This window comes from Erinaceus europaeus, chromosome 3, assembly GCF_950295315.1.
Source record: "Erinaceus europaeus chromosome 3, mEriEur2.1, whole genome shotgun sequence".
Taxonomy (NCBI): Eukaryota; Metazoa; Chordata; class Mammalia; order Eulipotyphla; family Erinaceidae; genus Erinaceus; species Erinaceus europaeus.
The window spans coordinates 64,331,689-64,348,122 of NC_080164.1; the positions used below are offsets into that span (position 1 = coordinate 64,331,689).

Genomic DNA, 16,434 nt, shown 5'->3' on the forward strand with positions numbered 1-16,434 from the left:
GTGAAGCAGTGCTGCAGGTGATTCTTTGCCTCTCTCCCTCTAGCACTCCCTTCCCTCCTGATATCTGGCTGTCTTTACTGAATAAATAAAGACAATAATTTAAAAAAATAAATAAATAATAGACACGAGGTGGGAGGTGGCGTGCATGTGGCTCCAGTTCCACACTGTGCATGTATGCTAGAGCACTGTGGTCTCTTTTCCATATTGAATAAAGGAATCTCTAAAAGTAAATTTCTTTTTCTTTTTTATTTTTTTTTACCAGAACACTGCTCAGCTCTGGTTTATGGTGGTGCGGGGGACTGGACCTGGGACCTTAGATCCTCAGGCAAGAGAGTCTCTTTTGCATAACCATTATACTATCTTCCTCACCCTAAAAGTAAATTTCTTATTTATCTGATAGAACAGATAGAAACTGAGAGGGATGGAAAGAAAGAGATAGAGCATGAAAGAAAAAAGGGAGATACCTGCAGACCTGCTTCACCACTTACGCGTCCCCAATGCAGTTGGAGAGCCAGGGTTCAAACCTGGCTCCTCACACATGATAATGTGTGTGCTTAAGAGGGTGCACCACTGCCCAGCCCTCTAAAAGTAAATTTTAAAAAGGCACAGAGGGCAGGGCACTCTCAGAGTTAAGTGAGAGAACTCAAGTGTTCCAACTTTGGTTCCCACACTGAAAAAGAAAAGAGACTGAAAAATGCTGAGCTCCGTAAGACACGCTGTGTAAAAATGTTAGAAAGGAAGACAAAGCCTTTAAAAGAGTGACCTTGGGCGCACCCTTCCCAATCAAGTTAAATGTCACTGCTCTGAGAACTTGTACTTTCTGATTTCCTGATTTTGCAGAATCCAAAGCGAGCATAACGAATTTAAACCCTCCTGCTTCCTTCCTTTCTCCATTTCCTTAAAAACAAAAACAAAAGCCACAGATTTAATATTTCCATTAAAATACAACTGAACAAAGAGCATCATGCACTTTTAATGTTGCCATGATTTAGGGAAAAGAATACATTTATTTCCGTTTTTGTGCTGCAAGATTACTTTTTCAAATTTCAGTGAGACACTAAATTTGGATACGCACTATTTTTAGGCAATTTATGGCTTTAATTGTCAATGTGTGTTTCTCAGTTATCTTTCTCATGGCACATGGTAGCTGTTAGAATGGGGGAGGGGGACAAATTCCACATCAACTTTTATTCCTCTGGTTGTCGAATCCCCACCTTCTGGGACCACATTAAAAAAAGATTTTTTAAAATTAATTTATTTTCCCTTTTGTTGCCCTTGTGGGTTTTCATTGTTGTTGTAGTTATTACTGATATCGTCGTTGTTGGATATCAATAATATATATATAATATATCAATAATATCCAAGAGAGAAATGGAGAGAGGAGAAGACAGAGAGGGGGAGAGAAAGACACCTGCAGACCTGCTTCACCACCTGTGAAGCGATCTCCCTGCAGGTGGGGAGTCGGAGGCTTGAACCTAGATTCTTACACAGTTCCTTGTACTTTGCGCCACGTGCGCTTAACCCCATGCACTACGGCTGGACTCCCTTGGAACCACATTTTAAGGTATATAATATCCTTTTCCCCACCTCATATCACCAGACTTGATCACTCTGGGCTGTTTTTCAGAGAGAGAGCAAGAGCATGCATATGTGTCCTCCAATGCGTTGAGGAGAAGGCTCAAACCTGGGCTGTACGTATAACCAAACAGGCACATGGTCCAGGTCCAGGTCCAGGTCCAAGTCTATTTTGCTGGCCTGTTAAGGCATACACAACATCTTAAATGTTCCCATCAGCCTCAGGCTCCCTACTACTCAGCCTTGAGAAAGAGGCTCTCTGTTCCACCTGGGGCAGTGTGGTGGCCAGTCAACATAGGAGCTTCCAGCAAGTACTGGACATTTAACACACAGTGAAAACCATATATAACGCACGTGCAGTCCTTTTTTGTGCCTCCAAGTTATTGCTGGTGGGGCTTGGTGCCTGCACTGTGAATTCACTGTTCCTGGAGGTCATTTTTCCCATTTTGTTGCCCTTGTTGTTGCTATTGTTGTTGGATAGGACAGAGAGAAATCAAGAGAGGAGAGGAAGACAGAGAAAGGGAGAGAAAGATAGACACCTGTAGGGAGTCAGGTAGTAGCACAGCGGGCTAAGCCCCGGCTCCCCACCTGTGTGTGGGGGGGTCACTTCACAGGCAGTGAAGCAGGTTTCTTTCTCTCCCCCTCTCTGTCTTCCCCTCCTTTCTCTATTTCTCTCCGTCCTACCCAGCAACGACATCAATAACAACAACAATAGCTAAAACAGCAATAAAAACAAGGGCAACAGAAAGGAAATAAATATTAAAAAAAAAAAAAAAGATAGACACCTACAGACCTACTTCACTGCTTGTGAAGCGGCTCCCCTACAGGTGGGGATCTAGGAGCTTGAAGCAGGATCCTTACGCCAGTCCTTGCACTTTGTGCCATGCACGCTTAACCGGCTGTGCTACTGCCCATCCCCCTGAAACTCCTTAGTATTATTTGTATTCATTATATTATATAATGACATAATACTATTAACAAATTGGGTTAAATAAAATATATTACTGGGGAGCCAGGCGGTGGCGCACCTGATTAAGCATACACATTACAGTGAGCAAGGACTCTGGTTCAAGCCCCTGGTCCCCACTTGTAGGGGGGAAGCTTCATGAGTGATGAAGCAGGGCTGCAGTGTCTATCTACCCCTCCCTCTCAGTTACTCTGTCTCTATCCAATAATTAATAAATAATAAAATTTAAAATAAAATAAAATAAACTACTAAACTAACAACTCACTTGTTCCCTTTTAAGTGTTTTTTTAATGTGACTATCAGAACATTTAAGTTACCAAGACTCACATCTTGGGCAGGGGAAACAGCTGAGCATTAGAGCACCAACTTGCATGCCTGAGGCAGCAGAAGCTACAGGTTTGATTCCTGACACTACCATACACAGAGCGGAGCAGTGCTCTGGTCTTTCACTCTTTCTCACACTCATAAAAGTAAAAACACTATCCCCTTTCTCTCTCCCTCTGTATTTTCTCCATACTTATCAATTTTTTATCTGTCTCTGTTCAAAATAAATAATAAACGTCTTAATAAGAAAGACTTGGGAGTCGGGCGGCAGCACAGCAGGTTAAGCGCACGTGGCGCAAAGCACAAGGACTAGCATAAGGATCCTGGTTGGAGCCCTCGGCTCCCCACCTGCAGGGGAGTTGCTTTACAAGTGGTGAAGCAGGTCTGCAGGTGTCTATCTTTCTCTCCCCCTCTCTGTCTTCCCCTCCTCTCTCCATTTCTCTCTGTCCTATCCAACAACAATGACACCAATAACTACAACAATAAACAACAAGGGCAACAAAAGGGAATAAATAAATAAATAAATAAAAGACTCCTTTTTGTTGGATAGTGTTGCCAGAGAGGAATCGGGGCAAAGTCACTGCTCAACTCTGTGTATAATAATGTCAGGAATTAAACCTGCAGCCTTGCTGCCTTAGGCATGCAAGTTTGTTTTTTTGACAGAGCAAACTACTTAAATCTGGCTTATGGTAGTGCTGGGAACCTAGGACTCCAGAGCCTCAGACTTGAGAGTCTGTTCGCATAACAATTATGTAACTCCCCCGCCCTGAGTGAGAGCCTTCCTTCAGTGGACTCAGGTGAGAGGAGCTGGCAAGTGCAATGTCTCCACCCCTACCTTGCTACAGCCCCAATTCCTCAAATTACTTTCCTCTCACACTTTCTACAACTCAGCATCATCCCTCCTATTGTGAAAGTGTCTTCATTTGTGAAACACCCAGAAACTGTGTACTCCTCATTAATGCCTCCTGCTTCTTACCACGCCTCCTCTACCCTGCTCAGAGGCTTCACAAGGCCCCCATAGATGCCCCTTGATTAGGCAGCCCTCCCCCCCAACACACTCACCCTCCTCCCCCCATTATCTTGAGCTTCAGGCTGTCCCCCTGCACTGTTTACACAGCTGCAGAAGAAAGGGACAGATGCTGGGTTCTCCCTCCACAAGCCTAGGGTTAGTCAGAGTATTTCTGGCTCCCAAGAACACACGGCAATGGAAATGCTACACCAACTCAATCTCCTACAAACAATCCACACAAATACAAACAATGGCACTTTGTAGGCATCATCTACAGCTATGATCCTGTGGGTTGTGTGGAGTCTTCCTGCAGCCCAGAAAGAAGCAGCTAGTTTGCCACACAACAACATAAGGCAGAGCTCTCAGAGAATAGGGTTTCAATGAGGGACAATTACAGTGGACCTCCTTGACTTGAATGACTGTTGAATCCATGACTTGGATAAGCACTGTAGCCTAAAAAAACTCCAGAGGCAGTAAAATAGCTCCCTTGGATAGTAAATCTGCTTTGCCATGCACAAGAGCCAAATGTGAGCCTGGACCCACTGTATTGGAGGAAGCTTTAGTATTTCTCTTTTTATCTGAAAGTTAGCCCAGAGTTGTGAAGCCACACTGATAACAACAACAAATAAATAAAAACCCATAGATAGATGCTCCAGTGTTAACAAATATCAATATTTTTTAATGTTTATTTTCCCTTTTGTTGCCCTTGTTGGTTTTTTTATTGTTGTTGTTATTGATGTCGTTGTTAGACAGGACAGAGAGAAATGGAGAGTGATGGGGAAGACAGAGAGGGGGAGAGAAAGCTAGACACCTGCAGACCTGCTTCACTGCCCGTGAAGCGACTCCCCTGCAGGTGGGGAGCCAGGGGCTCGAACTGGGATTCTTAGCCAGTCCTTGAGCTTTAAGCCACATATGCTGGTTAACCCGCTGGGCTACCGCCCAACTCCCTCAAAATCAATATTCTGTGATTTTTATCTAACGATTTTGCATTTCTTCATCTAAGAGATGTCCCCAAACGATCCCTATGTCATCGGCAATACAGCACCCTCACTCTCCAATTTCTGGAAAGTCACAGCACTTTCGAGGCAGCTGTCTCTAATGGAGAAGTCACCACTTTGCAAACTGGCTGAGGAGCGTAGTCTGAGTTGCTTGTCATCGCTTATGTTCCCACTCACCCAAGCTACATAGAGTCCCTTCCCACACCCTTATGTGGGACTCAATATGAAAAGAAACAAAGGTCACTTTCCTTGTCCACTTATGGAATAAAATAACTCTGCTTTTCATACAATTTTGAAATTATCTTGATATGATTTGCCTCATAAGGTGGCCCAGCCATAAATCCAACAAACCCAGTACCGACCTGTCTGTCAGCTTTCTCTAGTGACATTCTGGCTATCAAGGACATACACACATTCACATTCTCCCCTCTAGGGGCTTCCAGTCAAGAAGTTGAGCCCCTGAGTCTGACCCAGGTGCAGAGAAACAGAGCAACAACAGACAGGACTGCAAGTTGTTACAAGGTCTGGGTTGACCAAAACATATATATGGTGAGTACTACAAGGACTAAAATTCTCAATGTCAGAGATAGGGCCTGAGCTAAGAAATCAATTTGATGTTGCTTAAGTGTTTGTCTGACCTTTGACAAAATGACTTCATTTTTGTTTTGGTTGTTGCCAAAAAGAAGCACCATTTTACCTTTGCCCTGGAGATTCTAACATACTGCCTTGGTTAGCATAGAACCTCCTCCCTCTAAGATGCTGTGGGCCACCGAGGCTTTTGGGTTTGTAGGTAGAACATTCAGCTGCGCTGGCCCTCAGGAACTGTACTCCTGGGCATCTCCAGAGGCTGGTGGTAAAGGAATCCTGTCACACCTCTCTGAGCTCTGCACTGCAGGGTTAGGAAATGGTTTGGGAAGAGATTAGGAGAGGACTGGAAGAGTCTCTAATAAAACTAAACTCATAATAACCAAGTGCATTGTGCTAATATAGGTGTGTTATTCCTATTTTGTGTGGATCCAAGCCTAAACTAAGGGAAAATGAACACTGCTTTGACAGCCATTTCCTTGCTTTCTTTCTCCACCCAAGAGGCACCAGTGGCAAACAGTATGGTGGCAACAAGTGGGTCAAAGGTCAACCCCTTAACCAGCTCTGGTTTCCATGGAGATGGGGCCCATTCATCCAGCACACAGAGCCTCTTCACAGCCACTTACACACAATTGTGCTATTACTGAGAGCCCAGGAGAGCAGTGTCTGGAGCACAGAGCACTAGACAGGGCAGGGTTTAATGGAGCTGATTAAATGGTAGTTGGGGAATTATCCCAGAGCAGGATTTGGGCATGCCCTTCAGAAACATATTAAATCCCTGAACCTCATCCTAGTCCTAGTACTTATCTTACAGGATAAGACCAGTGGGCATGAGGTCTAACCACCTCACCTTGCATGCTACCTGTCTAAAACCCAGAGGATAAGCCCTGTCTTGAGATTGCTGAGCTTTTGTGGTTTAGAAAGATACCAGCCCCCAAAGGCCAAGAGTGAGAATAAGCAGACAATCCACTTTGGCTATAAAGGAAATTCCAGTGGATGGGGAAAGTGGTTCAAAACCAGTGCTTTTTCAGAAATGAGAAGTTCTTTGGTATTTGTTTGGGAATTCCTTAAAATTCTTTTTTTTTTTTTTTTTTTTTTTTTTTTTTAGAAAGAATGGGAGGATCCCTTCAAAACAATGGTGCTATCTGTAATCTGCCAGAGGTTCTGTCAAAATTTTTTCCGCCATCTTTACAGCAGAATGAAATAAGAAATGAAAAATAGGGGAGTCGGGCTGTAGCGCAGCGGGTTAAGCGCAGGTGGCGCAAAGCACAAGGACCAGCATAAGGATCCCGGTTCGAACCCCGGCTCCCCACCTGCAGGGGAGTCACTTCACAGGCGGTGAAGCAGGTCTGCAGGTGTCTGTCTTTCTCTCCTCCTCTCTGTCTTCCCCTCCTCTCTCCATTTCTCTCTGTCCTATCCAACAACGACAACAACAATAATAACTACAACAATAAAACAACAAGGGCAACAAAAGGGAATAAATAAAATAAATTAAAAAAAAATTAAAAAAGAAATGAAAAATAAAAATACTGAAACAGCAAAATGCCTTTTTAAGAGATCACTGTCTCATATAATAGCCATAGTGGAATGTTTTATACATAACCACCCAAAACTGGAATCAGTCCAAATGACCTCTAACAATGAATGGGTAAGCAAATACTGACTCATCCATAAGATGTAATAATATTCAGGAATGCAAAGGTATTATTGATTCACACAGCAATAGAGATATGTCTCAGTGCATTTCACTAAGTGAATTAAGCAGCATTCATTTTATTAAGTGAATTAAGCCACATTCCAAAGGCTAAACACTATATAAATCCACTTAGATATCATTCTGGGAACGCGAAACTGTAGAGATGGAAGCTGAATAGGTGGCTGCTAAGGTTTGAGACTGACTATGGAATGAAGTTAACTGTAAGGGGGTGGGATTTTAAGACCTGAAGTGGGTGATATGTTCTATATTAATAAAGCACCAGAAAAATTATCTATATATATGGCGAATACTACAAAGACTAAAATTTTCCATATCAGAGACAGGGCCTGAGCTAATAAATCAATTCAGTGTTGCTTAAGTATCTGTCTGACCTTTGACATATGACTTCTTTTTTTGTGTGATAGTGGTGATACAACTGGCAAAAATTCATACAGCTGGGCCTGGCAAGATAGTTCACCAGGGGGGCATCTGCCGTGAGGGGAAGCTTCTGTGCTGTGGTGTCTTTCCCTCTTCCCTGCCTCTGTCTATCTCTATCTGGAAAAGTTATCCTGAAGTGGGAAGGCCCTAGCAACAGGAAAAGAGAAAGGAAGAGAGATAGAGATAAAAAGTAACAGAACTGGGGAGTCCTGTGGTGGCACAGTGGGTTAAACACACGTGGCACAAAGCGCAAGGACCAGCATAAGGATCCCGGTTTGAGCCCTCGGCTCCCCACATGCAGGGGAGTCTTTTCACAGGCGGTAAAGCAGGTCTGAAGCTGTCTTTCTCTCCCCACTGTTTTCCCCTCCTCTCTCCATTTCTCTCTGTCCTATCCAACAAAGACGACATCAATAAAAAATAAAAAAAAAAAACAAGGGCAACAAAAGGGAAAAAATAAATATTAAAAAAAAGATTATTATAGAAAAAAAAAAAAAGAAGAAGAAGAAGAAGAAAGTAACAGAACTGTGGTCCGGGAGGTGCAGTGGATAAAGCATTGGATTCTTAACCATGAGGTCCTGAGTTTGATCCCCGGCAGCACATGTACCAGAGTTATGTCTGGTTCTTTCTCTCCTCCTTTCTCATGAATGAATAAGTAAATTCTTAAAAAAAAAAAAAAAAAGATAAGTAAAAGTCCCGCTTTCCTTAAAAAAAAGGGGGGGGGAAGAAAGAAAGAAAGAAAGAAAAGAAAAAGGAAAAACAGAACTATTCTCTCACAAAGAATGAATTTCATGGCAGGTTAAAAAAAAATTCGAGTGGTGCGGGAGGTGGCGCAGTGATAAAGCTTTGGACTCTCAAGCATGAGGTCCCAAGTTCGATCCCCGGCAACACATGTGCCAGAATGATGTCTGGTCCTTTCTCTCCTCCTGTCTTTCTCAGAAATAAATAAAATCCCCATAACCTAGATATACACCAGATTCTGTGAGAGAGAGCTTATGTTCACACGTATCCATAAACTACTGCAAAATACATACCTGAAAACAGAAGTACACTAGAGTTTGCAGTGAGTACCTCCCTAACACTTCCTCTCCACTATTCCAAGCTTGGGATCCATGATTGCTCAACAATTTGTTTGGCTTCGTATGTTAACTCTCTTTTCAATCACCAGGTTCCAGATGCCACCAGGATGCTGGCCAGGCTTCCCTGGATTGAAGACCCCACCAATGTGTCCTGGAGCTCAGCTTCCCCAGAGACCCACCCTACTAGGGAAAGAGAAAGGCAGACTGGGAGTATGGACCGACCAGTCAACGCCCATGTTTAGCGGGGAAGCAATTACAGAAGCCAGACCTTCTACCTTCTGCAACCCTCAATGACCCTGTGTCCATACTCCCAGAGGGCTAGAGAATGGGAAAGCTATCATGGGAGGGGGTGGGTTATGGAGATTGGGTGGTGGGAATTGTGTGGAGTTGTACCCCTCCTACCTTATGTTTTTGTTCATTAATCCTTTCTTAAATAAAAAATTTTTTTAAAAAAGAAAGAAATAAAATCTTTAAAAAAAAAACTGAATTGGGGTTAACCACATGTGGTGCAAAGCGCAAGGATCCCAGTTTGAGCATCCGGCTCCCCACCTGTAGAGAAGTGACTTCATAGGCGGTGAAGTAGGTCTGCAGGTGTCTGTCTTTCTCTCCCCCCTCTGTTTTCCCCTCCTCTCTCCATTTCTCTCTGTCCTATCCAACAATGATGACATCAATAATAACTACAATAATAAAAACAACAAGGGCAACAAAGGGGAAAATAAATAAATAAATAAATATTGTTTAAAAAGAATATAGTTAACCCTCTCCCCAACAATCTCAACAGGGTTTCATACTAAATGGCAGCCAGGATTGAGTTGCTGGGAAAATCATGACACATTTTCACATAGGGGGAAAAAAAAGAATCAGGACTTTTTCAATAACTCCATATTTCTGCTGTTTTACAATGTCCACACAGTGTTCCAAATAATTTTACTATATTCACTCATTCCTCATGACACCTGTCAGGGGTGTGAGCAGTTGGAATCTCATTTTAAAGGTGAGAAGCCTAAGGCACAGGAGGCTCTTTTTGCTAGCTACTACTTTTGGCCAGCTTAACATCGTCCATCCCTCAGATTCCTGCAGATGATTCAACATACACCATAATGTTTCTCAAAGTATTCTAGGTCCCTCTCCCTGGAATTTGAATTCTCAAATATAATAAAACACTTTGATTTAGAAAAATGTCAGGCAGTGGCGCACCGGGTTAAGTGCACAAAGATTGAAGCACAAGGACCTGTGCATGGATGGATCCTAATTCAAGCCCTTGGCTCCCTACCTGCTAGGGCTCGCTTCACAGAGGTAAAGCAGGTCTGCAGGTGTCTATCTTTCTCTCTCCCTCTATCTCCCCCCTCCCAATTTCTCTCTCTCTTATCCAATTAAAAAAAAAAAAAGGAAAAAATGGTCCCCAGGAGCAGTGGATTTGTAGGCAGAGCCCTAGTGATAACACTGGCGGGGGTGGGGCGGCGGAGAGACAAGCATTAAAAAATTCCTAGCCTTTCATTCAATGAGCCTCTGTCTGGGAATGTATCTACTCCAGGGTAATAATCCTAAATTAGGGGAAAAGTTTAGACATAAAAGACAGGCACTGCACTATTGTTTATGAGAGTAAAACACCAGAAAAGCCCAGCTTCCAAAAATAGAATAGTTAAGTAAGTCAACTAGAGTCAACACTTCAGGTAAAATGTCACATGAAAAATGCAAGGCACCCAAGTTATACTTCAGCTTGAAGACACTGGTATTTGAAAAGGAGAAAGCCCAAAGTTTAGATAACAAATGCTTCTGACAGAAAATATCCGAACATATATAAATGTTAATCTTTAAAGGGGTAAGTGACATGCTCCCCCTAGTCTCCATATTGACTTTTGCTCCCGTCCCTCCCTCCTTCCCTTTCCTTCTCTCTCTCTGTGTCTCTCTCTCTCTCTCTCTCTCTCTCTCTTCGGTTCATTCTTATCAGAGCAATGCTCACTCTGGCTTTTCATGGTTCAGGCAATCCAACCAGGTGCTTCACTATGTGAGAGCTGTGCACTGCTGTTGAGCTAGCTCCCCAGCCTCCCAAGGTTTCTTTAAGAAACATGCTTCTCCCATACGCTATCTCCTAGCAGCTCAATTATTCTCTCCCTCTCACCCAATCTTGTGTGAATCTCCCCCTATCTCTGCTCAGCAGTGTACACTGTATTATGCGCACATGCCTGCAATCCTTCTACTAAAAGCAAACAAAGCAGACCCAGAACTGATTCGGATTATGATATTTTTTCAATGACTGCCCAGTCTCTTTCAAAATAAATTCTTTTTTTTAATTTTTTTATTAATATTTGTTTCCTTGCGCTTTGTGCCATGTGCACTTAACCGGTTGCGCTACCACCCGACTCCCTGCATTTATCTTTTTAGAACATATAATTTAGCATTCTATTAGCACACTGTTTTATGGATTGTTCTTTAAAAAACTAAATTCAGAATTAAAAAAAAATATTTATTCTCTTTTGTTGCCATTGTTGTTTTATTGTAGTAGTTATTATTGTTGTCGTTATTGCCAGGGGCTCGAACCAGGATCCTTCCACTGGTCCTTGTGCTTTGCACCACGTGCCGCTTAACTTGCTGTATTACCGCCGACTCCCCAAAATGAATTCTAACTTCTGTTTTATTGTCACAGCACTGCTCAGTAGTGGCTAATGGTGATGCTGGGGATTGAACCTGGGGCTTTGGAGACTTGAACATGGTGTCTTTTTGCTTAACCATTATGCTGCCTCCCCTGACCTAAACGTTAATTTCTTTTTATATTTATTTATTTATTCCCTTTTGTTGCCCATGTTTTTTATTGTTGTTGTAGTCGTTATTATTGTTATTGATGTCATCGTTGTTGGGTAGGACAGAGAGAAATGGAGAGAGGAGGGGAAGACAGAGTGGGGAAAAGAAAGAGACACCTGCAGACCTGCTTCACTGCCTGTGAAGTGACTCCCCCGCAGGTGGGGAGCCAGGGGCTTGAACTGGGATCCTTATGCCAGTCGTTGCACTTTGCAGAATGTGTCCTTAACCTGCTGTGCTACTGCCCGACTCCCCTCAACTTTAATTTCTTTTTTTTTTTAAAGATTCTTTTTTTTTTAATATTTATTTTATTTATTTATTCCCTTTTGTTGCCCTTGTTGTTTTATTGTTGTAGTTATTATTGTTGTCGTTGTTGGATAGGACAGAGAGAAATGGAGAGAGATGGGGAAGACAGAGAGGAGGACAGAAAGATAGACACCTGCAGACCTGCTTCACCGCCTGTGAAGCGACTCCCCTGCAGGTGGGGAGCCGGGGTTCGAACCGGGATCCTTATGCCGGTCCTTGTGCTTTGCGCCACCTGCGCTTAACCCGCTGCGCTACAGCCCGACTCCCTCAACTTTAATTTCTAAGGACAACCAAGAAGGAACTCCAAGATTTGATAACTCTGTGTGTCAGCTGCCAAAATAAAATCTCTAAATTCAAATCAATGGAACTCCTTGGGAGACCCAATTGAGGTTCCACACCATAAAAGAGGGCCACTCCTGCCCTTCTGGATCTGAAGAGGCCCTTATAAGATAGTACCAAGGGGCAGACGCTTCTGGAAGGTGCGGCATGGTGGCGCAGGGGGGAACCACAGGTCCAGTTCAAGCTTGTCCTGGTTGGCGACGGCTGCACCAGCAAGACCATGTTCGTCAAGTGCCACCTGACTAGGGAGTTCGAGGAGAAGTATGTCACCACCCTGGGCGTGGAGGTGCACCCTCTCATGTTCCACACCAACCGGGGGCCCATCAAGTTCAATGTGTGGGACACGGCTGGGCAGGAGAAGTTCGGGGGCCTGAGGGACGGCTACTGCATCCAAGTCCAGCGTGCCATCATCATGTTCTATGTGACATCGAGAGTGACCTACAAGCTCATCCTGGTCGGCAACGGTGGCACCGGCAAGACCACCTTCGTCAAGCACCACTTGACCAGGGAGTCCGAGAAAAAGTATGTCGCCACCCTGGGCGTGGAGGTGCACCCCTGGTGTTCCACACCAACCGGGGGCCCTGCTGAACTGGCATAGAGACTTGGTGCGAGTGTGTGAGAACGGCCCTATTGTGTTGTGTGGCAACAAGGTGGATATTAAGGATAGGAAAGTTAAGGCAAAGTCTATTGTCTTCCACTGAAAGAAGAATCTCTAGGACTTTGACATTTCTGCTAAAAGTAACTACAACCTTGAGAAGCCCTTCTTCTAGCTGGCAAGGAAACTGATCAGAGACCCTAACCTGGAGTTCGTCACCATGCCTGCCCTGGTGCCCCCCGGAGGTGGTCATGGACCAGGTTTTGGCAGCACAGTGTGAACGTGAGTGACTTGGAGCTCACTCAGACGACTGCTTTCCTGGACAAAGATGATGTTGGTATGCTTCTAGTTCTGCTTCTGGGATCCCTTCTGTTACATTGCTTGACGCTGTGGTCTATTTACATGGTCATTCTGTTACATTGGTTTGGTCTCACTCCCTCCTGCCTCTGGGAGATTTTGGTTTAGTCCTTGCTAGTTTCGAGCTTCTTCCTTCTCCCCGCCCCCTAGCCTACGTACTTCCTTGGTTCCTGACGCTGTGGCAGGAGGAGAGAGATGGAAGAGCACATTGTGTGGTGATTAGGTTGTTGGACTGCTTGCCCACTCGTGAATAAAGATTAAACTGCGTTCTCAGCTCAGACACGTGTCCCTGGTCGTCTGTTACCTGCCCGTGAAGCCAGCCCGGAGAAAACAACAAGATGACAACCTGTGAGGAGAGCAAGCTGAGGCCCAGTGTCAGAAGTCTAGTTTTATAGGCAATTGTCCTGTGATGTCAGTGGTGCAGCGTGTTTGCCACTTCATTATATAGCTAAGCAGAACCTGTGCTTAACCTTTGGGATGCCGAAGACGGATGGGCTTCCAGTGAATGTGGCAGTTAAATCCTTTGTTTTGGGATCGCATACTTAGCTGTTTTGGAATACAGTTGTTCCCTCCCTGAGTTTCAGATCTGAGACTGCTCTCTCTAGTCACATCACAATATTCACTGGTGAGGCAAACGCTAGAAGAAGAATTCAGTGGTGAGATCTTGTTATGTAATTCCCATTCCTTTTGGTTTAGAATCAGAATAAAATTGTATTTCAAATATCTAAAAAAAAAAAAAAAAAAAAAGATAGTACAAGGGGGCCAGGCGGTAGCGCAGTGGGTTAAGCGCACACTGCAAAGTGCAAGGACCGTTTAAGGATCCCGGTTCGAGTCCCAGGTTCTCCACCTGCAAAAAGGGTCGCTTCACGAGCGGTTAAGCAGATCTGAAGGTGTCTATCTTTCTATTCCCCTCTGTCTTCCCGTCTCCCTTGCTCTGTCCTATCCAACAACAACTACAACAACAATGACAACAATAATAACAATAAGGGTAACAAAAGGGAAAAAATAGCCCCCAGGAGCGGTGGATTCATGGTGCAGGCACCAAGTCCCAGCAATAACCCGGTAGGGAAAAAAAAGATAGTAGAGGCTGCTCTTTTGCAGAGCAGGATTCTCACTGACTCACCCCTCTCCTCACACACACTTGAAATTTAGGGGCCCTAAATACTCTTTTTAGTATTTCGTTCTCTAAAATACTGCCAGACTTCTAAGAGTTGCTCAATAATTATTTGCTGAATGAATAACAAAAGCCCATACCAAACAAACTATGATAAATTTTAAATCAATACAATACCAGATATTTGAGCAACTTCTCCAGAAAGACAAATTTTGAAAGCCCAACGAACTTATAAAGAAGGGAGGTAAGATGTGGCACATAGAAATGACTCCTGTCAAGACAGAGGAAATAGGACTAAAAAGAATGTTTCTGTTAAAATTAAGTTCATACAACTTGAGAAATCCAAAGGTGTTCATCATTATATTATATGAGTTTCTGAAGACAGTTCTCAAAGAGATGCTGGGGAAAAAAGCAAATCATTATAGATGTGAAACCTAAGCACTAACTTAGTCTGGGGACAACTTATATTTGTCTTCTCCACAGCTGACCATGTCAAAGCCTCCTCTGTGGGCTTACACCTGTGATTCTTCATGACCACATGTCCTATGAAGGAGTCACGTAAATATTTAACTACCCAAAGACTCTTGTCTGGAACTTTGGGGGCCTGATGTGCCTTATATATTTGCTATCCTTTAGGAAGACGGCAGTGTAGCGCTGATCATGGGCCTCTCATCCTTTATTAGTTAGTTATAAGATACATCAAAGGAATTCTAAAACAGTTTAAATTAGTAGGAAGTACAATGGTTTGAGAACAGATGGTGTTTAAGAGGAACAAAACAGAATAGGAAAATCTGCATAAGGCAGCACCTAGTCTCTGATATTCTTTTATTTTAAGTTCTCTCTTAACTAACATGCCTCAGGGAAGCTAAGCAGATTTATGGCACCAATGCCAGCAGGTCAAGTACCCCTTCATTCACATTGGGTATCAAACTGGCTATAGCCTGGAGCTTTGGCTTCATTGACACCTGTCCATATTTGAGAAGTTAATAGCTCTGCCAGTTATGCAGAATAATTAGGCCATGGGTTGTGCAAGCCTGTGGCAATTACAAGTCTGGTAAATACAAGCCTAGCATGCTAAGATGTCTTCCCTGGCCCATCCACCAGCACTCTGTTTTGTAGAGCAATTACCAGGGATAAGTTCCAGAGTGAAAGAAGGGCAGGAATAGGGCTAGCAACATAGCTCACCTGGATTGTGCACCTGCTTTGCAATGTGCATGACCCAGATTGAGTGCAGTTCCCACTACAATGGGGTTAGTTTTGGTGCTGTGGTGTCCTCCTCACTCTTTCCTGTATCTGTCTGTCTGTCTGTCATTCTCGTTCTCTCTGTCCAAACAACCTGGTTGGTGAAACTCCAGCGAGCAGAGTAGAATAGAATAGGGTAGATAATAGGGGTGGTGCTGGACACAAAGCCAGTCCTTATCTTTGTACCCATTGCCTGAGAAGCAAGGATCCGTGTTCATTTTATGGTCAGTGAAGATTCTTGGGAGGTTTGGAGGAATAAAAAAAACAAAAACAACAACAGTGGGTGAAGGAAGTAGTGGCTGAACGTGTTTCATTGTTGCTTGTTTTGCTTTAAATGTAAATAAATAGAAAAAGGAAAGAGCTTCAGATGGAATAGGATCAATACTACAGTGATCCAGACCTAAAATTCACAGACTATGTCTTCTGGGGATGAAGGACAGTTCTAGAGAATCAACAGGATCTGGGGACAAAAGGGTAATAATGAAGCACAAGGGAATGAGGGGTTGGGAGAGTGGCATAGCCAGTACTGAACAGCGCTTCCATTCACGAGGACCTGGGCTCAAGGGACAAGCCACCACATAGGAGCACAGAGAGACAGAGGGAAGTTTCCCAAGGAGTGGAGCAGTGCTATGGTCTCTCTCCGCATCCTCTCTGTCACTATACCACTCTGCATATTTCTCTTTGTCTCTCGCCCACTTTCTAGTGGAAAGAATAAAAAAATTAAAACATCACCAGGAATGGTGGAGTCGTGCAGGCACCAAGTTCCAGCTGGTGGCAGAAAAAAAAAAAAAAGAGGAGGAGGAAGAGTCGGGAGGGGAAACTTTCATAGTCATAGGCTTCCTACAAATTATAGAATTGATACTGATAGATCAGTGGTTAAGAATTTAGATTCTGGGTCTATCAGCCAGGTTCAGTTGGTAGCCTTTGCTTAAGGGTAACACTAGACCTCATTTTCATGAAGTATGCAAAGGGAATAAAAAAAGGGGTAATAGATCCCTGATATCACTTCATTTG

The 16,434-nt window shown here is 43.6% G+C and overlaps 2 protein-coding genes across 2 annotated transcripts in view; one reads left to right on the forward strand and one right to left on the reverse strand.

The window, feature by feature from the left end:
* Nucleotides 1-16,434, reverse strand: part of TCF7L1 (transcription factor 7 like 1) — a 209,994-nt gene that overhangs the window by 90,204 nt on the left and 103,356 nt on the right. The window lies entirely within an intron of this gene.
* LOC132537495 (GTP-binding nuclear protein Ran-like) lies at nt 12,044-14,033 on the forward strand. The gene has a single exon (XM_060187328.1). The coding sequence runs from the start codon at nt 12,333-12,335 to the stop codon at nt 12,708-12,710; it is 378 nt and encodes a 125-aa protein (XP_060043311.1). The 5' UTR covers nt 12,044-12,332; the 3' UTR covers nt 12,711-14,033.

Coding starts and splice junctions, on each gene's coding strand:
- LOC132537495 (XM_060187328.1), top strand. CDS start 12,333: ATGTTCGTCAAGTGCCACCTGACTAGGGAGTTCGAGGAGAAGTATGTC.